Source organism: Apus apus, chromosome 1, assembly GCF_020740795.1.
Source record: "Apus apus isolate bApuApu2 chromosome 1, bApuApu2.pri.cur, whole genome shotgun sequence".
In the NCBI taxonomy this organism is placed as follows: Eukaryota; Metazoa; Chordata; class Aves; order Apodiformes; family Apodidae; genus Apus; species Apus apus.
In genome coordinates, this window is record NC_067282.1 from 32,044,944 (window position 1) to 32,070,908 (window position 25,965).

General features: G+C 36.6%; 1 protein-coding gene across 1 annotated transcript in view; it reads left to right on the forward strand.

The window, feature by feature from the left end:
* VWA8 (von Willebrand factor A domain containing 8) overlaps nt 1-25,965 on the forward strand; it is a 184,770-nt gene that overhangs the window by 90,812 nt on the left and 67,993 nt on the right. Inside the window, exons 22-27 of the mRNA XM_051609029.1 lie at nt 6,310-6,385; nt 7,061-7,196; nt 8,507-8,626; nt 10,448-10,653; nt 16,763-16,914; nt 25,414-25,522. Of these exons, the coding sequence (XP_051464989.1) occupies nt 6,310-6,385; nt 7,061-7,196; nt 8,507-8,626; nt 10,448-10,653; nt 16,763-16,914; nt 25,414-25,522 (799 nt within the window). The remainder of the gene's footprint in view (nt 1-6,309; nt 6,386-7,060; nt 7,197-8,506; nt 8,627-10,447; nt 10,654-16,762; nt 16,915-25,413; nt 25,523-25,965) is intronic.

Genomic DNA, 25,965 nt, shown 5'->3' on the forward strand with positions numbered 1-25,965 from the left:
GCTAGCATATAATACATGTCTTTATGTTTTTTTTACTCTTGATGTTGTTTTTTCCCCCTTTTCTTATATACGTTTTCAATCAATACAGAGGTACAATGCAAAAATTCCCAGAGTTCATGCAAGCTGTTTTCTCTGTTTCGAATGTTCGCTTTTCATGAGCTGTCTGACTAGCTCTGCTATTGTCAGATTCCAGGTGTTAGAGAGCTACTTTATTTATCTTTTTGTAGGAACTGAATTCAGCTTGAGTATCCTGCTGTGTTGCTGTTATGGGGAAATAGCTTACATTACAAGACCCCATTGTTTCGTTTTCCTCTAAAGCTGAAGTAAGATTTTCTTGCTGTTTACTCGGAGAAATGTACTCATGTACACAATAATGGGAGCTGTAGGATGCCCTGTTTCTTCATTTATGGATTTTACAAGTAGAGAGAGTGAATTTTTTATGTTGTTATAACAAATTATGTGAAAACATTGCATCTCATTTTGAAAGATAGATCATGTGTAAGTGGTTCAGTAATTTGATTTAAACCTACAACCTGACTTAAACATATAATTCCCTTTGGCCTTTGTTCTGCCACCCACAGTCATACCAAGTAATAAGTACCTTTATATTCCAAATGATTTATTGAATTTTAAGGAAATATATGTCCTGCTAAGTAACTGTAGTGGCCTAACAGAAAAAAAACAACTGGGATTTAATTTTCAGTGCATGCAGATAAGTCAAAGAGGCTTTACAGTGTCATTTTAACAGAGAAATGAGACAGCTGGTGTGCTTTTCTATTCCTAAACATAGTGGTCAGATCATGCAGTGCAATGGCTGTATGATAGATTGGCTAAAGAAGTTCATTTGTAAATGTAAGTCATGCAGATTCTGTCTTTGTGTTAAGATCGTCTGCTCTGCATCAGGATAATCCATGAGTGGATTAGCCAACCAATTAACAGCTTCAAATGGCCCTTGGCCTAATTCTTTTTCAAAATTCTCTTAAAATTAGGTCACAGCAGATGGGTATATTCATGTCTGATTGAAATGTAATTGAGGAGATATATATATCTATGTACATATTTAGATAGATATCTCACAGAAATTAAGATGAGCAATTATTACAGTTTATATTCTGTATCTCTGATTTTTCTTTCGACTACCATAAAGTTCCATTTGGACAATAAGAGGAAGAGCCAAACCTGAATCTAGTTCATCTGAGCTTGTTACCATGAGCAGCAGCCCTTAAAACACAAGGTTGCCTTCCAGAGATATTTGCTTACTCTTTCAGCCTCTGTATAAGTACATACAAAAGCCAGAACAGTGTTCTTCAGCACTTGTCAAGAAGGAATAATTCCAGTGAATATGGATGCTTGTAATGTTAACTGATGTCCTGATGCTGTGCCCTCTATTTTGGCAAAAGCCTCCTTGTGGACTCAAGTCTTAAAAAAAGCACTAGAATACCTTTTTCTTAAGTTAGATGACAATGAGTAAATTACAAAATGGATCAGATTCTGTTTTGGTGTTTACATTTCAGTGTTCTGGGGAGAACAACCATCAAAACATACAACAAATATTTGTAGATGTGTCATGTAGACACCATTAACATTATTAATGAAGAATTCTGTGCATTAATTTCATGCAAGAAGCATCTCTCAGTCAGAAATTCCTTCAAATGAATACGTGTGTCAGGGGAAGAGAGGCACCGTTCTCCTTTGTTCTTTAATTTTTCCTCCTGAGTGGTTTCAGCTCCTGTATCTCACCTCAGGATATCCAGAATGCTTGGAGATTTGCTGACTTTGCATCCCATCCTGCTCTGTTTCAGGGTCTATCAATAGAGATATTCAGCTATTCCAAACAACTGCAAAATACCATTTGAAAAAAAGCCTGGTAGAAAATGTCTGTCTCCCATAAATGGAATAAGAAATACTGAACTCATTGGATTTGTGTAGAGGAGAATTCTATTCTGAAAAACAGAGTATCTGTCACGTGCAGTTCCTCTCTTTTCTTTTTGGAGTAATTTTTTCAATCCAGTTATTGAATACAATTTGAGTAAATCTTGAAAATTGACAGGGACAGAATGGACTGAATAGTCTCTGTGGTTGATGGAAATTTCTCCTGCCATATCTCATAGTTCTTCCTTGGAAGGAGGGCATTGCTGTCAAAGAAATAGTAATTGTCACAGGCTACCATGTTTGGTTAAGTCTGTAGACTTCAGAAAAATCTGCCTTTAGGGTAAGTAATGCACCAGTAGCAAAAAGTAAATAAAAGACAGTGATGTGAGCTAATAAAAAAACATCAAAATAATTCTCATAAGTCCTACTCCGAATTGAGTGGTACTGTCAGAAGAGTTGCTGAGTTTCAGAAGCAGATTTTAATTTATTTTTTTTATGGGGAGCTTGTGAGAATGGCTGGCTTGATAAAAATACATTCTTAGGAAAGACGTTAGCAAGCTTTTCGTATTTTTCTTCTACAATCATGAGAAGACTAATCAGTTAAGTAGGATGACAATATGTCAGACAGCTTTTATCACTTGCTTCTAGATTCTCACAGTCTTGCTTCTAGGTGTCAGAACTGTTTTCATCTTAAGTGCCAAATGTGATGAAATTAGGAGGTTTTGATATTCATGTATCTGTTAGAGCCTAGTTAATATTAAGATGCTAATATTGATAAGTGAACATGAATTACAGTTTTTAGTTCCTTTCTTGTGGGAGTGAAATTCTACAGTCTCATGTTTTGGGTGTCAGACATATTTTACACTTCAGAAAATCTGCATACTGTATTGTTCAGAAATATTTCAGACTTGGCATATTTTTTTCTTTCTCTTTCAGTATCTGTACATTTACATAATTTATTACAAAGTGGAAATTTTAAGAAAAAAAACCAACTTTGGAACTAAACTATATTTAGCCCTTCTTTACTCTGTTTAGGTCACATTAGGTTTCTGAAGAACAGAAACTAATGACATCTAATTGCATAGCTTATGATTCTGGAAGGAAAACAACATCTGTACTAACCCTGACAAAATCATTCTTGTATACATGGCAAGTAAGCAAGTACAGAAATTTTGCATTCACTTACGTCATCAAGCCAATGGAATTAATATTTGGCCATATTTTGATCTTCTAAAATATATTGCAAATCTCCCAAAATTTTTTCCATTTAATGTTAGGGCTGAATAGCAGCAAAATAGACCAAAGGAGGGAGCCACAGATAAAATGAGAAAAAACTAGGAACTGGATTTAGGATGTCCGTTTCTTTCCTTCTGATTCCTTCTATAATTTTTTTCTGATTCATGCATCTCTCATACTAGCACTTAGGCAACCTGTAAGCTCTTCTGGTGTTTATTTCCCCCAAAGATGTGGTCAATGCTGTCTTCACTGAACGATGAGATCATCCTAAGGATTTCTGTGTTACTAAGCACAAGTTAGTATTCCCTATCAGGGGATTGTGAGTAATCTCTGCAGAACCAGAAGAGTAACTACATCACTGAAACTAAAATAGATGCTTTTCTGTTACAGTAAAACACCTTTAATCACTGGTATCTTTCCTTTCATTGCCATCTGTGTCCATCCACACCATTAGAGATCTTCCTTTCCTGATATACTCCTTTCACTTTTTTTTTTTTTAAATGCACAGGCTGCTGTGTGCAAATATATGTTCTATAAAACGTCCTGTAGTGTTTCATCTTCCTTTACCTTATTTTTGTCCTATTCTTTCTTTAGATCCTTCCATTTTCTCAGTTTTTTACCACTTTAAAGAGATCACTTTTCAGGTTTGACAAATACTTCCCTTTTTCTCCTTGGATTAATTCCATAAAACATTTTTCCGTTATTTATTTCTGACTAATTAGTATCCTGTGACTGTGCCTTCATATGCTGTAGGGTTTGGTTTACACCTTTTAATATTATTCTACTTCTGCAAATGTATATGTTTGAACCAGCAATGATAAATGTTAATGGAGATAGACTAATACATAAAATTTTATGATCTCTAAATAATCTGTGTTCAAGAAATAAAAGCTGTTTGTTTATTGTTATTTTTTGGTCCATGATTGATATCTCTGGCTAATGTAGAAATGGGTAGATAAGTAGGATGACAATAGAAGTTTTGGTTTTATGTCCACAGTAGGATTTCTAAGATAACAGATTAATGCTACTGTTTATTTTAATGGTTAAAAAAATTATATGTTTCAAGTGAATACAGTATAGAATCACAGAATCGTTTAGGTTGGAATCATTCCAACCATTAACCTAACACTGCTGAGTCCACCACTTAACCATGTCCCTAATCACCACATCTACACATCTCTTAAATACCTCCAGAGATGGTGACTCAACAACTTCCCTGGGCAGCCTGTTCCAATGCTTGACAACCCTTTCAGTGAAGAATCTTTTCCTAACATCCAGTCTAAACCTCCCCTGTTGCAACTTGAGGCCATTTTTTCTTGTCCTGTCACTTGTCACTTGAGAGAAGAGAACAACCCCCACCTCGGTACAGCCTCCTTTCAGGTAGTTGTAGAGAGCAATAAGGTCTCCCATTTCTCCAGACTAAATAACTCCAGTTCCCATAGCTGCTCCTCACAGGACTTTTGTATGTATATAACTATTTTGGAGAGTGTTGCTGCTTATGAGAGGCCTCAGTTGAAGAGGCTAAATGAAGTGGAGGTGGTCCTAGCTTTGTAACCTTTCACCTCCTGGATTAGAGTTTCAGCAGATGAATAATCTCTGTTCCTGCCTTATGCTTTATTCCTGTGCATGAGAAACGCTGGGATAAATCAGTCATGAGTTTAAAGCTAAACAAGAAAATATTAGTTGTTAGGGACAGAAGTCCTGCTGACAGCAGCTTCAAGTAAAGGAAATGTGTGTGTTATGCTGTCAGTTTAAAACTGTAATTGGAAACTCACCATTTCATAGTTTACTGCAGACAGGACTGAGTTTGATTTCCTCTACCCATGGAATTTATCAGAATAGTGTTGGGTTTTTACAAGGTCTTACAAAAACTAAAGACAGAACTAAGGTGGATACCTGGAACAGTGAGTCAGCTTAGCTGAAGCAGGTAGTTTTGTGTTACAGCATAGCTGTGGAAGGTGAGAGATTTTTGTTGCATCAGGTCTCACAGATGATGCAAAGGTTACCCGCCTTTGGCTATCAACCAGCGTGTGGATCGCAAGCAGTGCAAGTGAGGGTCTCCTGATGGGTTATGTCACATGAATAGTCCCTTGTTGTGTTGTCACAGACTAATCCAAATTTTTAAATACTGAAGGATGGCATAGCCTACTTGCCCTAAGACTGAATTGTGTATTCCATTGTTCATGAAGCTGTGGGAGTCATGGGGACCTTCTTATCATGACCCACCTCTGGATTATTCCTTAGCTTATGGATTCTTCTGAACCCCAAAGTAAATGGGGTTGGTTTTATGGGTCTTGACAAAGGTTTTGATGAGTATTTTGTAAAATCAGAGACAGGTTTTCCCAAGGTTATGGACATAATTTATCTAATTTGGTGATGTGTGTTTCTGGACCTTTCTGAATTGCAACTGGTCTTTATTTATCTGTACATTCCATGGTGGCTAAATAGATTAAAATAGTGAAGAATGAAGAATATTTTCATTACAGATCTTAATTACCACTATTTTAAATTTAAAGGAAAAAAAAACAACCTTTTGAGCAATTCGAACACAAATAGAATTTCAAAAAGAAATACAATGCTGTTAAAGCCTCTATCCCATCTAAGAGCTTATGCTGTTCAAGATATGAAATGTAGCAAATGCTTGTAAAATTTATTCCAGCTGGTATGGTTTAGATAGAACTAAAAATAATTGCTTTTTAGAATTCCAGATTAGTATTTTTAGCCTTTTTTTTAAAAAAAATATTTTCTGTTGATGATATGTGGAGAAGAGCAACTAGAATATTGATGATTTGACGATGATGCTGATTCTTCTGAGGAGATTCCCCTGTTTGTCATGTAAATTAAAATTTTACCATACTTAACTAGAAATAGTAGAAACAGTAGAAATATACCTAGGTGCAACAGTTACAGATTCGCTTGTCAGTGTTTTTATTTCCAGGGTCTGTGAGTAACTGAGAACTTCCTTGAAAGACCTGGCGGAGACAGAGATACACACCTTTGGCTACTAAGATGGCAGAGCATTGTCCTCAGTCCAAGTTCTTCAAGAATTCTAATAACAAAAACAGAAAAAAAAAATTAGATTCTTTTTTTCCTCTTAGAAAAAGAGAGCTTCCAGTTTTTCATTTATTCATTTTGCATTTTATTGTAACTAGAATTTCTGAATATCTCTAATCAAATACTGTCTGGTTTTTCCCATTTCAGGGATACCACTGTACAAAGCCTTACCCTACAACCTTCTGTTAAAGATGGTCTTATTATATACGAAGATTCACCCCTGGTCAGTAGTAACATTTGGTTTATATTTTTGGAAATGTTTTTGGTTTAAAATAAGTAGTTAAACATGTTGGTTTTCAAAAAAAGAAAATTCTTTATGATTTGATTACTTTAATGGCACAGTCAGCGAGGAGTGTGTAACGTTTCAGTAACTTTTATTTTGGTCACATTTGGACATGTTTGCTGTGCCAAATGCAAATAAGCTGATTTGTCTTTGGAAGCTGCAGACACAAAATGAGTATGGAAAGTAATTTAGTATTAACTTGACAAATTTTAACTGGTGGAGTGGTATTTGCCTCCTTCTCTATTGTAGCTGCTACTTCTAACAGCTGTTTCAGCCATTCTTCAGTTCTTTCAGCTCCATGTGAACAATCTAGATGCAAAATGCTTTTGCACTTCACTGTCAGTACTCCAGCTGATTCTCAGGCAGACTCCTCACTTCCCTCCCTAGCACTGCCCTTTCCGTACCTACCCTGAACAAACAGAAGTGCCCATTTTTCTTGTCTCACCTACCTCCTCTTCTCTCTGCTACAGTCTGGTCATAGCTTACCCCTGTTCTGAGTCCCTTCCTTGTCTCAGTGCTACTGCTATATCCCTACTGCTGACTGAGAAATCAGTAATACAGTTTCTTGCAGGTTTTTTGGTGGGGTTATGATATTTTGATTCTTTTCTCTTCTAGGTAAAAGCAGTGAAGTTCGGACATATTTTGGTAGTTGACGAGGCAGACAAAGCACCAACAAATGTTACCTGTATCTTAAAAACTTTAGTAGAAAGTGGAGAAATGGTTTTGTCAGATGGAAGGCGAATTGTTGCCAGTAAGTAGATAGAAGGTGTTTTAATAATTTACAGTACAATGTAACGTCTTGATGGGTTTCAGCAATTACATTACTAAGTAGAGGCCTAAAAGAGGCCAAAAGGAAAAACTACTTTGTGCTAAAAGTTTAACAATTAAAGAATTTACAGTCTTTTTCTTTACTACTTTGGCAATAGTGACTATTTTCTTAAACTAGTGTTCTCATGAATTTTGCTTTTTTTTTGGTAATAATACTAATACTAATAATAATAATAAACCCAAACCCCCCAACAAACTGTAAGCTGACTTTTATGCTCCTCATTTACCATAAGAAATAAAGTTCTAATTGACCAAATTATAATCTTGGTTACACCCATCTGGACAGTTGAGGTATAATTTGATCAGATCTAGATTTGAAGATATGAGTATATCTAAGGTTGAATTGTTAAGGGTTTCATCTAATAAAATATTGTATATGCTTTATTTAAATATATCCTGCAGAGTGAGAGTATTTTTAATGCAGAATTTTATTCGTGTTCATTTCAGGAACTAAATATTTTTCATTATTTTCCAAAGAATTACCATGTTTGAAATACTCTCTTGATGTTAGCAGGCACTGTACTTTTCATAATGAGGGGTTTTGTAGCAGTATTTGGAACAGTGTTTGAGGGGAGCAATCATTCAGTGCTCCCATGGCACGGCACGGCACGACACTTGAGTTTTGCTTATTATAAGCTGTAGGTGGTCAGTTTTTTAAAATATTTTGATAGGCAGTCTCAAATATTACTGTAGCTTTTTAGAGAAGGTAACAGGATTCCCAAACACCATGCGTCACTGGAAACGTGCTGCAAGTGAAGAAGTCAGGCAACTCTGACTCATTTTGGAGAAGACGAGCCTTCAAATGTTTGAAATCATGTGTCTTTTGCTTCATGCAGTTTTTTTGTAGTAACCAGAAGGAATTTCAGTCCTGTGTTCCCAGATCAGATAAGGCCAGACATATATATAAAAATAAAACCCAAACAATGTATTCAGCATTGGCTTCAGCATTTTGGTGAAATTAAGTATAAACACAACAGGTAGGCCCACTCCAAGAATAGTGGATGCATTTTTATTTTTTTTTAATTAAACATTTAATTTTCATGAGGCAAATTATGAAACTTTAAAATGAAACCTAGAACACTCATATTTGAATTACATGTTAAGAAGATATTGAGCCTTTTTTGGTAACTGTTTTGATTCTAAGAAGAATTATTCTAATCTAATTATTTTTGTTTAATTCATTCATAATGCAAATCTAAAATATGCAATTAATAAATTTTATTTCTTTTCCAGATCATGCTCATATAGATGGGAGAGAAAACGTAATAGTTGTTCATCCTGACTTTAGAATGATAGTTCTAGCAAATAGACCTGGATTTCCTTTCTTGGGTAATGACTTTTTTGGCACATTAGGTAAGTGATTCGTATTAAATTACAATCTTCAAAAAAATTGATTAATAGAATGACAGACTTTATTAATTAGGTTTCATATAGAGAAGGGGTCCTTATGCATATTGATGTTTTGTTTCACTTAAGACACTCAAGGTGAGATTCAGATTGAAGATTAACTTGTAAATGTACACAGCTGCACGTGGTCACTTGTGCTACAACTGACTTGTTGTATGGGTTTTGTACCAGCACAGCGGACAGACAAGATTACAAGAAATCTTTCTTAATGAGCATATATTTTATGCAAACATAGCAAAAACATGATCTGTAAGTAGCTTGATACCTCACATCAGTGGTTAACACAACTGCTCACGAGTTTTTTTCCACATATCAAACAAGCCACAGGCCAGCTGCTGTCCTCTTCAGTACAAGAGATGGGACTTTAATGTGTGCTTCTTCCCTCTCGGCTGTAGAGGCTGCTAGGTTTTTTTGTGTTAGCACTTCACTACCTACTTTTTAATCCTCATTAGCCTCTCCATGCCAATGTCCATGTGTGATAGGCCTTATTAAATTATATATTTTTTACAATATATTGAATTCATCCTAGTTTCAAGGCTGTCCAAATTTCACATCAGAGTTTTTCATATCAACAGCAGCTTAATTTCATAAAGCTCCTGGTAGGTCCTAAAAATCCTGTGTATCAGCAAAGATTCCCAATAGCTTCATCGCAGAGCAAAAGCAAGAATTTACATTACATAAGGGCAAGTGATGAAGAATTCATTGGCCTGGATAGTCCAGTGTTAGTCCAGAAGGGCCTCTGGCAAGGTTTTGGCAGTGTTATACCAGGGCTACAAAGTGAATAGACCTCCAGACTCCACTGACTGTTTTATCTATGTTAGTTTAGCCATTTATGTACAGGCACCTTAACGTAGGTGTTTTTATCTGTTAGCTTTGGCTGTAATGTTTATTCTGCAAGAAATAACAATCGTAAAAGCAGGTGCAAACACAGTTCTGTATTGCATGATAGCTTTTTGTTTTCCAGATGTAGTTTCCAGGAAATGGGCAATTCCCTGTCGTACATACATAGACATATGTCCATACATCCATACATAGAGAAAACTGATCATCCAAGGGTTACTGCTTTTAACCCATGTGACAGAGGCTTGCTTGAGGTTTTGCATTCTTGGCTCATTTTGTTTTTTCAAGCAGAGGGGCTCTTCTGCTTTAGTCCTAGTCCTTTTTGAACAGGATCTGATTATGATTCTGCAAAGCTTTGTATGCCTATTAAAGAACTTTTTACAAATAAGCTCAGTTTTATAGATTATATGATTGGGACCAGCATAATGCAAATATACAAGAAGAATATCTAGCTAAATTTCTTACATACTTCAAAAAGGCAGAGAGAAAGTATTTGCTCTAGATCTCTCACCTGGGTTTGCTTCAGGGCATTCCTGCATATCAAGATTTCCCTGCATGCTGTGGTGTCTTGAAGATGTTCACAAATTGGTCCCATTTAACCTGTTATTCTTTCTTTAAACCTTTTCTATTTTCTTTTTTTCTGCATTCATATGACTGGTGTTTCTTCTTGAAGTGAATTTCCCCCTTGTGATCACCTTCTTTAAAATGACAGGAGACATCTCCGTCTTTCCAGGAACCTGGGTGCTACAGCAAGTTTATCCTTCATATTTTTCAAAGTAGTTTTTGTCTTTTTGTTTTGTTTTGTTTTAACAAGCAAGTACTCGGTAACCTCTTGATCTATTGCTTTTCTATTTAAGGTGCTATATGAAACTTCAAGGGGCTGTTGTTTCTTAATAATTTAACTGTATACTTTTTATTTCTTTTTAGGGGACATTTTTAGTTGCCATGCTGTTGATAATCCCAAACCACAGTCTGAACTGGCTATGCTTAGACAATATGGTCCTGATGTTCCAGAGCCAGTTCTTCAGAAACTGGTGGCTGCTTTTGGAGAACTCAGGAGCTTAGCTGACCAAGGAATTATTAACTATCCCTATTCAACTAGAGAAGTTGTTAATATTGTAAAACATTTACAGGTACAGTACATCAGATTTCATTGAAAACCTGAGTTCATCACTACTAATTTTTTAATGCTTGAAGGTTTTACAAAAAAGATGATGTTCATAATTTTTTATTTCGTGCTTATGTAAAGTTTTGCATTTTGAAGGAATTACCATATTCAGATGTGCAGATAGTCTGAGGGTAAGGATTGCAGATGTACAAAGGTAGATATTTTTTCTGTGTGTTCATATTTATAGATACTAAAAAAATGCCTAAGAGTCTTTTTCTACTATGAGACAAAAAATACCACATTCATGCTGTGAATAGAGTATGGATTGTGCGTGCTAGCCTTGGTTATAACATACCATATTCAGCATACAATACTTCCAGGACAGGGCAATTGTTCACTTCATGCTGCTATAAAATCTTGGTTTTTTTAATTTCCTGGGGGAAAACAAGTTCCTGCTGAGTAACAGTGATACATAACTGGTGCAATTTTTCTACAGAAAATGTTAGACGGATAAAACAACATAGTAAACAGGTGCTTAGGATACATGGTTGCTTCCTACACACATTTCGACCCTAGATGTGTGAATTCTGATTTAATTATGATTTTAAAGGTTACAGTAGAGCTTGACTTCTGTCCTTATAAATTTAAGGATACATTTGTCTGCAGTATTTGAAATATAAAGTATCTTAATGCCCTTTGAAATAGCTTTTGAAATAGTGGTTTTATTTTGTTCCCTTTTCTAAAAATAGGATGGGTAGTTTGTTAATTTATAGACTATTTCTTGAATTAATGAATGCCAGATTGTAAAAGGATTAGTGGAAATATTAGTGTAATTATTACAGTTAAAATGGAATTTCTCAGAATTTTTTGACCAACCTACTGTTTCCATGTGTGACACTGTAGTGTAATAGAGTACTGTGATGGTTTTGTGGTTTTGCTAATTAACATATGCACATATGTTCATATCCACAGATATTAAGACCCTGCAGCTTAGAATTACTACTTTTAAAACATTTCAATTCATCCAGATTTCTGGGGAGGGTACAGTTTTGAGCTCTGTGGTCTCTAGGGTGCAGTGAGGTCTTGAGACAAAGTAAATTGATGCTACCATGATATCGATGATAAAAAGAAAAAGTAATGCTATTTTTATAGCTTTGTACTAAAGGTTAACAAAATTCAGACCTGAAAGCTGCAGAATCCATCCAAATGAACATGTAAGCAGAATATTTTATTAGGACCCAATACCAATTGATAGGTATTTGCTTACCAAACTGATAGGAACATATGCTATGTTGATCATATCACTTATGTCTTTAAACACAGAGTTACACTTGAAATGAAAGTGGTAAAATTAGAAACTTGAGGAACAGTTGCTGTGCTGCTGAAAAGCTGGTGGTTTGGGATTTTTGGTAAACTAAATTCTTCCTGTCTTGCTGCTCTGGCTGTCCCTACCTTCCATCCTAACCTCCTTCCCTCATCTTCTGTCTCCAAGTAATCTGAAGCTTGCATTGTCTTCTGATGCCAAAAGGTGTGGAAACATATGGACTTAATTCCTTTTTTTCTTTGAGAGTGAACAGCATCTAATAGAAAATAGGAAGAGCAGCATTGCTAAGTGTTTGAATGGCACTTAATCTCTGCTTCTGTCTTCTTCACTTAACCAGATTAGTATGGTCGCTTCAATCTGGACATTGGACACAAATCAGTGGGGAAGTTTCCCATCTGCTAAGTTGCCACTTCTTTCCAAGTCAAGTGTAAATACCCAAATAAATCGCCAAAATACAGCTTTGATTTCTTCTGTAACATTTGTTTTTCAAATCCTAGTCACTTTGAAAAGATGCAACATTTTGTTTACTGTAACGTGTTTCTCATTCTGAACAATAAAAAGGCTGAGAGTAGCCAAATATAAATAATGAATATAAACATAATGGTTGTTCCAAAGTAACAAACTTTTAGGTTTTCAGGTAGAGGAAAAAGAGGAAGGAGGGAAGTGAGTCAATAGAATTGCTGGTCTTTAGGAAGGAAGTTAGTCATGTTGTTAAACATTGCAGCAGTTCCACGGCCCCACTCTCTTTGTACTATTGTATTGATTTATTTCTCATAATTTGGGAATTTTTTGCTTCCATAAAAAAAGGGTTGGATGTTTTGGATAAAAAATTGCAGTTGATTTTTGTTATATGAGAGTGAATCTAAGCATCACAGCTAGTCAGCTAAAACAGATCCTGATTATTGTGGCATCAACATATTATTAGTCTAATCTCTGTACTGATTAATTGTCATATTCGACATATAGGTTTGTGTCTGCAGCATAATTACAAGAGCATCTTACTAAAATGATTATGCCAGTAGGAAATCTGTAGCAATTTAGCTGTGGCTTAGACACAACATTCAGAGCTGGGTTGCCTCTTTTTTTTGAAGAAGCTCAAGACACCAAACTAGTTTAAAGATCTGAAGCTGCAGGCATAGAGAAAGTTGTCTAATGCAGGTGCCTGACTTGGTTGAAGCAACTGTTTCTCCCCACAGATTGTATAGGGAATTCACATCTTGCAGCTCTAGATTGCAGGTGACCTGATTATTGCCTTTTTGTCTCACTTGCCTGCAGTTTTCAGACTGTATCAGATGTCATAAGTATTGACAGTAATTTATGGGCAAGCTGAGAAGCTCTGCTCTTGCTCTTTTGGATTGCCACATGCTGCCTGTAACCACCCAAGTAGGCTATGACTGCTTCTCTGCAATTAAATATGCTAGTTTTCATGAGGTCTTTTGTGTGTTGTTTTGCAGAATCAAGATTCACCTGGCCTCCCTGATAGGTGTTGATCAGGCAAGCCACATTAGCCCAGATAAAATGGGAATAGTTTTTTTACTAATTATTGAATTTGGGAAAGCTGATATTTTTCTGATAGGCCTTCTCTCTTGTTTGTATTCAAGATTGCTTTCTAATAGTGGGCACTAGTATAATGGTTTTCAAACAGTAAATGTGTAAGGTACCTTTTTTATTCACTGGGTAAAAAGCTGGCTGTATGGCTGAGCCCAGAGAGTATTAGTTAACCGGGTTAAGTCCAGCTGGTGGCCGGTCACCAGTGGTGTCCCCTGGGGCTCGCTTTTGGGGACAATCTTGTTCAATATCTGTATCAATGATCGAGATGAGGGGATTGAGTGCTTCCTCAGTAAGTCTGCAGAGGACACCTAATTGGACGGGAGTGTTGATCTGCCTGAGGATAGCAAGGATCTGCAGAGGCACCTGGAGAGGCTGGATCAATGGGCTGAGGCCAGTTGTATGAGGTTCAATAAGGCCAAGTGCTGGGTCCTGCATTTCAGTCACAAGAATCACAGGCAATGCTACAGGCTTGTGGAAGAGTGGCTGGAAAACTGCTCAGAGGAAAAGGACCTGAGGTTGCTGGTGGACAGCCAGCTTAACATAAACCAGCAATGTTCCCAGCTGGCCAAGAAGGCCAACAGCATCCTGGCTTGCATCAGAAATAGTGTGTCCAGCAGGAGTGGGGAAGTGATCGTGCCCCTGTACTCGGCACTGGTGAGGATGCACCTTGAGTACTGTGTTCAGTTCTGGGCCCTTCACTACAGGGTTTTGGAGCATGTCCAGAGAAGAACAACCAAGCTGTTGAAAGGTCTAGAGAACCAGTCCTGTGAGGAGAGGCTGAGGGATCTGGGATTGTTTAGTTTGGAGAAGAGGAGGCTGAGGGGAGACCTTAGCACTCTACAGCTACCTGAAAGGAGGTTGTAGGGAGTTGGGTGTTGGCCTCTTCTCCCAAGTAAACAACGATAGGACAAGAGGAAGTGGCCTGAAGTTGTGCCAGGGGAGGTTTAGACTAGATATTAGGAAGAATTTATATACGGAAGGAGTAGTCAGGCACTGGAATGGGCTGCCCAGGAAGGTGGTGGAGTTACCATCCCCGGAGGTATTAAAAAAACGTGTAGACATGGCACTTCAGGACACACTTTAGTGGGCATGGTGGGGTTTTTTCTGGGTTGATGGTTAGACTCTTAGACGTCTTTTCCAACCATGATGAATCTATGATTCTGTGATTATAGTCCTGAAGTCTGCTAGTCATCAGGCTTTTAGGCCTGTTCAGTAAGCTTTTGGGCAAATATAGTACTTTTTATCTATTTAGCCTAATCTCAAAAGGAAACAGTTTGTATCCCTTTCTCATCTTGCTGCCAAACACACATCAATAATAACCTTTTAACCTTTTGGCCAACTGCAGTGAGTCTTAGGTATAAGTTTTCAAAGATAATTAAGTTTCAGCTGGTTTAATCAAAATCCAAGACTGTGTGACAGAGAACAGACTGAAGTTAGTGTCTGTGTGAATGAAAAGGCAGGGGGAGAATTCAGCTGTTCTGCTTGGCAGTAGACAATGCCCACTAAAGACACAAGCGGTGGTAAATCAAGTAGTATGCCTGTGGCTCAGGATGAGCCATGAACATGGTGCTTCTTTCCCTGCTGACAGGACAACTGAGGAGACACAGAGAAAGCTGGCAGCTTTCAGTGAAAAGGCAGTGGGATAGAGGAGGAAGCCAAGGGCACAGAGGAATGAGCAGGGAGGGAGCGATCTGTTAAGTGTCCTGGGGGCAGGGTGGGCCTTTGGGATGGCGCTGGCAGGATGGGAAATGTGCTGGCATCCAAAGGCACTAGAATGTATAGGGAAGTGAGTGGTAGTGAGGACACCAGATAGAAGTCTAAAACAAATATCTGGAATTGTTAGAGACTGGATAACAGATAATTGGTCAATTTATTTTTTTTTGTCAGGGTAGTGGTAGAAGTACAGTAGACCTCAATGTGTATATCAAATTTTAGTTAACATTCTGTATTTGTACTAGGAAAAGACTATTTCGCTAATAGCTTTTAAGCAGACTATAACAATACATGTACTCATGGAAAGTTAGATCCATAAAAATAGGGATTTTTCACCAACCCAAATTCTGTCACAACTCTATATCAACTAAAGTATAAAAAATACAAATTGTTAAAAGCAAAACCTATGTTACTTATTATTTTAAGGAACAGCAAAGAATTTAAGCTGTGAAAATACTCTGAGGTGTTACTTGTAAGGGGAAGAATCAATGAATGAGAAATGAGAACCAGACAGACTGGGAGATCAATATTTTCTCCATTAATCTGGTTTTAAAAATCAATAGAAAGCAAATTATTATTTTTTTTAAATGTTCAACTCAAACATTGAACCCATTCGGCCCATGCCAACCTCTTGAAGTCCAGAAAGGCCAGTTGCAGGGTCCTGCACTTTGGTTTCAGCAATCCCAAGCACAAATACAGGTTGGGTGGAGAATGGATTTAGAACAGTCCTGAGGAAAGGACTTGGGGATGCTGGTTGATGAGAAGCTCAACATGAGCCAGCAATGTACACTTGCAGCCCAGAGAGCCAACTGTGTCCTGGGCTGCATCAAAAGAAATGTAGCCAGCAGGTTGAGGGAGGTGGTTTACCCTCTCTACTCCATTGTTGAGAGACCCCACCTGGAGTAGTCTGTCCAGTTCAGGAGCCCTTTATTAGAAATACTAATGAAAAATTGATAAACCCTTGTGTTTTTTTTTTAATGTACACAGCACATTTCAAGTAGAAACAAATGTTTGCAAATCTTAGGTGAATTTCTGTTTCTACTGAAATCAATCAGGACCTAAGGTCACTTTTAGTAAGTAAGCAGTGTTATCTTCTGCTTTTCTATGTTCAACATTAAGAATCAGAATTCTTAAATTAATTGTATAATTTAATTGTGTGAATAGGTGTATTTGTGTCAGATCTTCATGGTTAGCAGGAAACGCTTCAAATTTAAAAAATACAGGCTATATTTAATTATGTGTTCCACTGATTGCACCATCTTGTTACATGTATAATGAAAGCAAGTCTTTAAAACATGAACGATGTTAAGTATTTAAATAATTGTCTCCTGCTTGTTTGTTTAACTCAGATTTATTCTCAGTAACTTAATTCTGTCTTGAAGCAATGTACCTTCTTTTTTCTGAAAACTAACAAAAAAAGGCAATTTGAGCACTTGTCTAAGTTGAGAAAAGTTACTGTTATAACTGTTCATTTTAGAAGTATTTATTTATGTGCTGTAACTTAGCAGGTATTCAGTAAAAGAAATTTGTGGTTGTTTCTTCACAGAAATTTCCATCTGAAGGACTGGCGAGTGTTGTTCGAAATGTATTTGACTTTGATTCCTACAACAACGAAATGCGTGAAATTTTAGTCAACACTTTGCACAAATATGGGATACCCATTGGAGCAAAACCGACCAATGTACAACTGGCCAAGGAGTAAGAAAAACATAAAATATATATTAAGAAGACAAATCTCTCATAATCACTTTTTAATATTGTGTTACCTTGCTGCTAACTGGTTTAAAACCAACCTGGAATACTTGAAATCAATCCTGCTGTGGTTCAAATGCAGATTCCCTCTAATAAGTGACAACAATATATATTACTTTGTGATAGAGTATTTGCTTATTTCTACTATTAAATCTTCAATGTCCATGTACATATTGATAGATTGTATGATAAACAGATATATATTAATAAAGGGAAATACTTGTTTCTTCTGCTGTGTTTTTAATTGAATCGCAACACATTTCTGCCCTGTAGTTTATCAGCTAAATCAGTAGCAAACAAAAAGTTGTCTTCAGTAATAGCAGGATTCTGTCTTCGATACTCACAAAAGGTTCTAGAAAAATACTGCAGAGGACAGTGCACATAAGCTGTAAGAACCACTTGTGTATGTCTCTGTATACCACTATAATTTTTTAATTATGTTACCAGTTGACATATTAAACCATGTATTTTTACAGAGGTTAGAATCAAAATAGCTTTTTTTTAAGACTAATGTGTGAGCCAGATTTAACTCATTCTTCTACAAATCACAGATAAAAGGCTCAAGTCATTCATATTGAAAAGTAGTTACAAAACTTACTCTGGCTTGAACTCTAATGCATAATTTATTTATGGAGAAACAAATATTTCCCTTTCATGAAGAAAGTTTTATGGATATATGGAAAATTTAGTTTGCCATGCAACATATATATTTTATATTTGCTAAGGACGGACTGATTCTTACGACACAATGTATTAATAATAGGTGTCCATGTGTAGGTTTCTCCTTCTAGAGCACCACTGTTACCATTTCAAACATCCTATATATAACTATTAAAAGAAGATTGGCAGTGTAATGACTGTGGTGTACCTTTTAATTCTGATGGCAGAAGAGTTACATCCCCAGGGAACCAACACTCGAGCAACTACAATATCTGTCAAATTGGCAACACACACTTGAAACTCTTGCCATTGTTTCTTTGCTAGAAGTCACTTGGTAATTTATATTTTAAAGAATTATTATGTTTGTCATAGTTTTTGAGAAATTTGCACATTAATTTTTAGAAGTAGTAGATGTGGGTTTACATGGGTGGATTGGAGAGGACTCTCTAGTAATGAGAAGATCAGAGATTTAGGAAATGTAAGAGAAAGACTGCTGTAATTGGGGACAGTCCAGTCTAGAAAGTGAGAAGACAGATGTGATCATACTAAATTAGAGATACTCACCTGGTCAGTTTGAAGCCGTCACTGAGGTTTTATAGGACAGGTTACACCAAGAATGACAGACATACAAGACCCCCAGAAGATGCTCAGAAAAAACTTCACTTGACTGGCAGCAATGAGCACATACTTTGTACGCAGAAGGCCAAGAGGAGAAACTACAGGAGCAGTTCACATGCAGTTGATAAAAGCAACTTTTTCTTAGATCTCTCTGTGCAATATTGGGACTAGGACCTGGCTCTGATGGTCCAGCATTCTTGATCTCAGTATCTTGCATACATCCACAACAGCTGGAATTTCAGGTTATCCTACTGCTCCATTCCAAGACAACCTTGCTGTTCATCATGAGATTTAACCTGTGGAGCCTGTAAGCCACAGCACAGTTGATTCTGCCCTGGGGTAAAAGAGCATCTAGATTATCTCTCCAGATGTGTTCTAGCCCATACTGCAAATTCATGTAATGGACAATTTGGGTTCATTTGGTGTGGTGTTGGGTACTTCATGAAGCTGCTGCGTGTTTACAACTAGAGTGTTTACCTAATCTGTATTGTTTTCCAGTAATTTGAGAGTAGGATAGGGGTGCTAATATAGTCCATCTCCCTTCCTTCAGAAAAGATGCTAATTAAAAATATGTTAATTTAAAACCTTTTTATCTACTTTTGGTCAAGATTCCTGCCTGAAAACCAGAAATGGAGTTCTATAAGCTCCCAAAGCAAGTCAACCTTGTTTTTTAATATTCTTGCCATTAAAAAGTTATCTGTAGACCAAACATACCCAGTTCTCTCAATCTTCCTCCCTTTTTAAGGCCTCTGGCTGTTTTTATTTTGCTTTCATGCTCCCCCTCTCCACTTGATTCATGTCTGTCTGTAAGCTTTGGGTGTGAAACTGGGCAGTTTTTGCTAGAGCTGAGTAGAGTCGTATGAGAGTATAAAATAAAGATGTATTTCATGCAGCAGTCCCTTTTAAATACCCCAGTAAATTTCCATTTCTTGCAGTGTTTAACTCATGTCTAGTTTTCTAAACATGAGCCTCCAGATTTGTTCTACAGAACCCTGCGTAGTGCTTTCCCCATCTTCACTTTATATAATCAACTCCCTTCATGCTTACACTTTTCTTACTGTACTGTATTTTTTCAGATTAATTTTCTGACTTGTCAAGGTCAGTTTCAATTTTAAGCTTCTTTTCCTCACTTCTTACAGACTCTCAAAAGCTGGCAATCTGAAGGTTTACTACATGTGATTTCTAGAGTGTCCTAGTGACAACAGTGTACCCTCACAGAGGTCCACTTCTGTTGTCCATTCTTAATTTGCAAGACTTTTAAGACTTATTAGCTAGCATGATAAATTGTTCAGGGGTTTTAATAAGTAATGTGAAAACCAGAAGCCTGAGGATGTTAGTCGTACCTGCAGCAAAATCATTGCTACTGATAATACAAATCCTGTACATTAAAGAATTTTGTGATACAGAAGCATTTCCAGGATATTCTAGAACAATAAAATCATTATACTGAAATGCTGACTCCTTTTTACAGGTATTCTCTAACACGTCTTGAATCAAACAATTTATGAATCTTTATTTTATTGTAATAAGTTTTGGAGAAGTCTATAATCTATTACTTAATCTAAAAGAAAACTTGAATAAATCAGAATAATTTAAATTACTGCTGAAACATAACTGCTATAAATATAAGAACAAAAACAAGAGAGACATGAGCAACACATTACAGTGCAGGATCTCTATAGAAGGAACACTTGAAAGTTGTCTCCAGCTGAAATTGCAGGGGAAATTTAGCAGATGGTACCAGTGACCCTTCAGGGAATTTTAGTTTAGGCTCTGGAATTAACGTATCTAATCTTGGAAGAAAATGTTCAATAATGTCTACTGACCATTTAGAAAAGAATTCTTGTAGTAATTTTTTCATGAAAGAAAGTAATTAATAAATGCTGATTAATTTCTTTCAAACTTAGTGTGTATATATATATATATATATATATATATATATATATGAACTGTGAAGTATGGTTTTATTTGGGCTTTTAGTTTCCTTCAGGTTTGGTTTTTTTCCTAAATAGGAAGGTAGTTCTTTGAGGCACTGACATATTCACTGTTGTCAGGTCATAGAATCATTAAGGTTGGAAGGAACCTTAAAGATCATCAAGTTCCAACCCCCCTGCCATGAGCAGGGAACCCTACCACTAGACCAGGCTGCACAAAACCTCATCCAACCTGGCCTTAAAAACCTCCAGGGATGGGGCATCAGCATGCTGATGCTTCTCCAGTAGCTCACCACCCTTACAGTGAAGAATTTATTCCTAATACCTAACCTAAATCTCCCCTCTCTCAGTTTAAAGCCATTACCCCTTGTCCTATCACTATCTTCTCTGATGAAAAGTCCCTCCCCAGCTTTCCTGTAGCCCCTTCAGGTACTAGAAGGCTGCTATAAGGTCTCCCTGGAGCTTTCTCTTCTCTAGGCTGAACAGCCCCAACTCTCTCCTCCTGTCTTCATAGCACAGGAGCTCCAAGCCTTTGATAATCTTGATGGCCTTTCTCTGGACCCCCTCCAGCAGATCTGTATCTTTCCTGTGCTGAGGGCACCAGAACTGTACACAGTACTCCAGGTGGAGTCTCACCAGAGCAGAGTAGAGGGGCAGAATCACCTCCCTGGCCCTGCTGGCCACACTTCTTTTGATGCAGTCCAGGATGCTTGTTATATATGCCATGTTATACTATTATATTTTCTGAATGTCCTGGTACCTGTTAAATAGTTTATAATTTTCATCAGTATTGTGTGTAAAGCAGATGGCTTGTCTATGGTGCTTGGTCAAGACATAGGGGGTAAAATGGATTATTTTTTGTGCTAACTCATAATCTTTCTTGAGTATAATTGCACTTTGATTTTCCTGTTGACATCCATTATGTCACATTGGTCTGAACTCGTGTTAATCTAACATTTTGTTCCACAGTTGAGACTATTTGCAATTTCTAGGTAAATCAGCATTCAGCTCTAATTTTGGCATTTATCTGTGATGAAATTGCCATTCCATATTTTTCCTCCTGTCATTATCGACTTCCAGGTGTTTGCTGTAACTTGCATATTCATTTTATATTAACTGAATTTTTATGTGCAATGTAAGTATGTAAATTTTAACAGCTTTAGTTTTCTCTTGAGACTGTTTTTGGTTTAGTTTGGGTTTGTTTTTTTTTTCCCCTGGTAATCTGTAGCTAATTGTTGGACCACATATGTCTCTTGTCCATCCTGTGCATTGCACTTGACTGTCAGGGAACAGGAGACCTAATATAACTGTTCTGTATATTTAGTGCTTATATTTTTAATCAAAAGGTGTTTAAATCAAGTACAGGCATCTGGTTGATAAGGAATTTTTCTGGTTTTAAACTGTATCTTACTAAAGTCCAAAAAAGTTAGCTGGGATAGAAGTAATTTCAGCTAGACAGAGAACAGGCTGTTACTGAAATCCTTGAATAACACATTCTATGCCAGCACTCAGCTGATTTACAAGATCATGTATTAAGGAGCTTTGTTGCCTGTCATAGTTCACATCTGCAGGTGTACTAGTATAATAGCAGACTGTAGAGAATTTGCATTCAGTGAAACTTTAAATAATTTTATAAAGCAGGTTCTGTGGACTTTTTGAACAGAGTTGTTTGGTGGCACATGTTGCGTTGGATTTTTTTTACATTAGACTAAAACGAATTTATTTTCTGCAATTAAAAAGATACAAATGAAAAGAAATTGTGTTCTGTAGGTGTCACTTTGAAAAGTTTATCAGCAGCAGAAGCCGATAGAGAATTATCTTTTGACAGATTGTCTCCTCTTAGACATCTGTGTGTTAAGAAAATCAGACTGAAACATACTTTTTTGTAGAATTGCCCCATCAACTGTAGGTCCTGTGCAATCACCTTTTCTAAACAAAATACCTGCTTATATAACCATTTCATGGACAGAAGTGATCTTGTAGAAAACCAGGACCTAAAATTAAGAGTAAATAAACATTTTTTTAAAATTCTAAATCTTCCTTAAGCCACAGGCTTTGACAGATCCGTAATCAAAGAACTGATCAGGAATAATGCCTTTCAACTTGCTTGTAAGTCTTGGCTTTCTTTCAAGATTACTGCAGTCTGCCATGTAGTTTTTCTGTTCTAGAAACCCTTTCCAGTTTTTCAGGAAAGCAAAAATCACTGATCATTCTGTACACTCCAGCTGGAGAGAGCAATGGAGTTTCAATACCATTATTACCCGGAAACTCGCTTTTTACACACATCAAATCTTTTTGCTTTGTAGATTTTTGTCAGTGGTGGTATTTCCACAGTATTCTGTCTGTCTTTTATGTAAACAGTATTTGGTCAATTAATTTGAAATAAAGTAGTGTGGCAGAAGCACCTTGTGAAGCTTTTCTTACTAGTACTGTCCCTTAAAGTTATTTTCAAAACTTGCTTGTTGCTTATACTCCTTGGAAAAGTAAATTTTCCTCCTTCATTGCATATCATACATATTCACTAAAGGAACAGTGATAAGGTCTATACACATTTTCAGTGTGGGCATGTTGTTCAGTCCTGCATCCTTACTGTCTCCTGAAAGCATTTCAGGAGACAGAGTGGTTATAGGACCTTTAATGCCACCAGCTATTCCAATACTTAGTCTTTCCTAGACCACATTTATAAGAGAGAGCAGCGAGATGGAGTAAAAAAGAATTGACAGTTCCTGGAAGAGTAAGATGACTGTTACTCTTGACAAAGGACTTTGTCTTATGAATTCTACTTTATTATTTCTTCTTCAATTCTGATCTATCTTTCCCTGCTCTTTGCTGTTCATGATGACTTGGTCTGCTGCCCCAGAGAAACCAAGTCATTCAGAAACAGGAAAGAGAGCAAAAACTCAAGAATCTAGAAGAAGAAATCAATTATCCTGAGACAAGAGAGGAACTATTACTAAAGTAAATCTCCAGAAAGCTGAAATAGAGTGGAAATGTTTAGTTTCTTAGGGAATGCAGTCTGTAATTCTGTTACTATATAAAGCAGGATATTTGGTTAGAGCTGGTAATTAACATATGTTTTGTTTTAAAATTGAATAAGCACATTTAGTAGTGAACCTGTTCATTTCTAGGACACTGTCCATGGGAGTAATATGTAAGGAATTAAATCTGAAGTCCAAATCCTTGTGGAAGTTCAGATTCCATTGAGGTATCATGAAACTATTATTGCTGATTATAGGTATATCAGAGATTATGCTACTTGAGTCACCATAGCAAACTGAAAAAAAATCTCCAGTTTCTTCTTGCACATGAGACAGTTTTGGTTCAAGTAATAACCAACATTTTGCCAACAAATAATTTTTGAAACCCAAATGGAAGCCTGAAGTAAAATTCCTGTTCATGGATAAAGTGACATTTAGTCTAGTGACTTGACTGTTCATTTTCTGACTCATGAATAAATTTGTCTGAGAATTGTGTATATGTTGAAATAGTACCTCCCAAATGTTTTTCCCTAATGGTGTTGAGTGTTGTATGTTGTACTGGCATTTTTTTTTTAAATCTGGCTTAATTTCTTAATTTGGATAGACTGGCTAGACTAGCTAGGTGTAAATAATGGAAAAATCAAACTGAAGTGAGAAGAATGCAAAATAAATCACATTTCAAACTTTGTTATGTATCAATACTCTTAACTAAGGCAAAAAAGAGACAATGAAGACTCTGCTGGTTCTTTGACTGAGAGGGAATTCATGACATGCCCTTTTCTCATTACATGCCCCAATGGCACATTGCTGGCAGCTGAATATTTATCTGTGAGCACTAGTGATTTATAGTGTTCAAAGCATTTTCTGTTAGAAAAAAGTGTCTTTGACTATCTGACTGCCGTGGCAGATGGTCCAAACACAGAATGGGGGTGGAGGCTGAGTGACTGGCCATCTGTGAGTACTGGGTTCTCCATGGTGCTTGAGATTTGGTGTCAGAATACCAGTAAGAAATGTTAATGCAGCTTCCCTGCGCGAAATGCAATGATTAGAGGATATTAGTGTGAAATTTCCTTTAAGTTCATAGTGGAAAAGAAGTCAAATTTAAATTCCCCAAGATTCATATATAGTCCAACTGAGGTTTTTTGGTTTGGGATCCCTTCCTATTCTGAAAAGAATATCAAAAAGAAATTAAACAAACCATTAGTATCTAGAGGGGCCAGGATGGTTGTGTGAAGAGGGAAAACAGTTCTAACAGTAGGAACAAGTATCATCAGACAGGGCAGAAGAGACCACTCACAGACTTCTAACAGTCTAAGCAAACTTCCTTAAAATAGACTTTGGAGATATTTATAGAAACTGAGAGAAGGAATGTCTTCTCTCTTGCCAAGATATGTAGCTGTACAATAATGAGCAACTGATCCCAAATAAAAGCAACCAAAAGTGATGAGTTTGTTAGCTTGAAGGTATTCATGCCAATTAACAAAGTTAAACTGCTTTCAGTGGCTGCAAATTACTTCAGAGAAAAGAAGAAAAGAGAAAGAAATAAAAATTCAATTGTCTGTATTTTGCTGTCAACCTACTTTGTCAACACAACAGCATGTATAAATGAGTTTTGCTGTGACCCGTGTATTTCTTCCCTAATAAAAGGTACAGAAATGAAGAAATTAGACCAAGGCAAGCAACTGAGGCTTTCCAAGATAGCCCTGTCCTTTCTGTAGACTGTAGTGGCCAGAAGGCAATACTCTCACATCTGTACTTGTTTGCTTTTGTTCATGTCAGTGGCATAATATATGGAAATAATTTGTTGAACTTTATTGCACAGTTAACTTGCCGCAGTGTTGACTGTTAGTGCTGTGCAGGGTTTTTCAGTGAGGGTGGCACTGGCAGGAGTTCCTTTAAGTGGTTCTATCACACCCTGCTGGATCTGAATAAAGTAAAGCAAGAGACAGTTTTGGTATATTTTCTTACATACCTCAATTCAGACCAGAAAATATTTCCTTTTTGGGCCATATTATGTGAATATCTTCTTATTTTATTATGCTGTTTAGGTTGTGTCTCTGTTAGTCTTCCAGAAGGCTAAAATTTTTCTGATTTAAAATGATAAAAAAAAAGGCAATATGACCAAGGAAGCATTGTCTACAATAGAATCTTCAGATATGTGTTGTTGGAAAAAATATAGTTGGTTAAATTGTTTAGTCCATATCAGTTGCTGGTTAAAGAATGTAAACATGTATTTGTTCCTACATTTTTGACAGACTGCCATTACCAGATCCTAAATTTATGGGCTACTGGAAAGTCAATCAGCCAGGGAATGCACAACAGAAACTGCTGTGTCCAACAGAAACTCAAAAAATAGATGTAAAGGTTTGTCTTTTTTTTTTTTGTCTTTTTTTTTTTTTTTTTAATTCATATAGTACTGTGTTTACGTACTGGGATGCAAATAATCTAGAAAGCGATTAATTTATTCAGGAAAAAGACTATATACAAAGTGTGGTGCTTGTTACCTGTTCTTGGTTCTGTATACTGTCTAGAAAAATTAATCATTTTGTGCACCTGGCCCTCACAATGTAACATGTTGTTTAAAATCATTAAGTTTGATCAGAAGCTCTTGAAAAGAGGTTTTTATGAGGATATTGAAAATACCATACTTGAAGAAACTTTGTCATTGTTTTGGGTCCTTGGAGGTGACCAGTTTCAGGCACCAGATCTCAATTTTTTTCTAAGATCAGAGAACAAAAAGAAAGCTATGTTCTGTCTCTATTTTGTATACAGCTGAAATCTTATGTACCTTTGGCACTGTCAAGTTT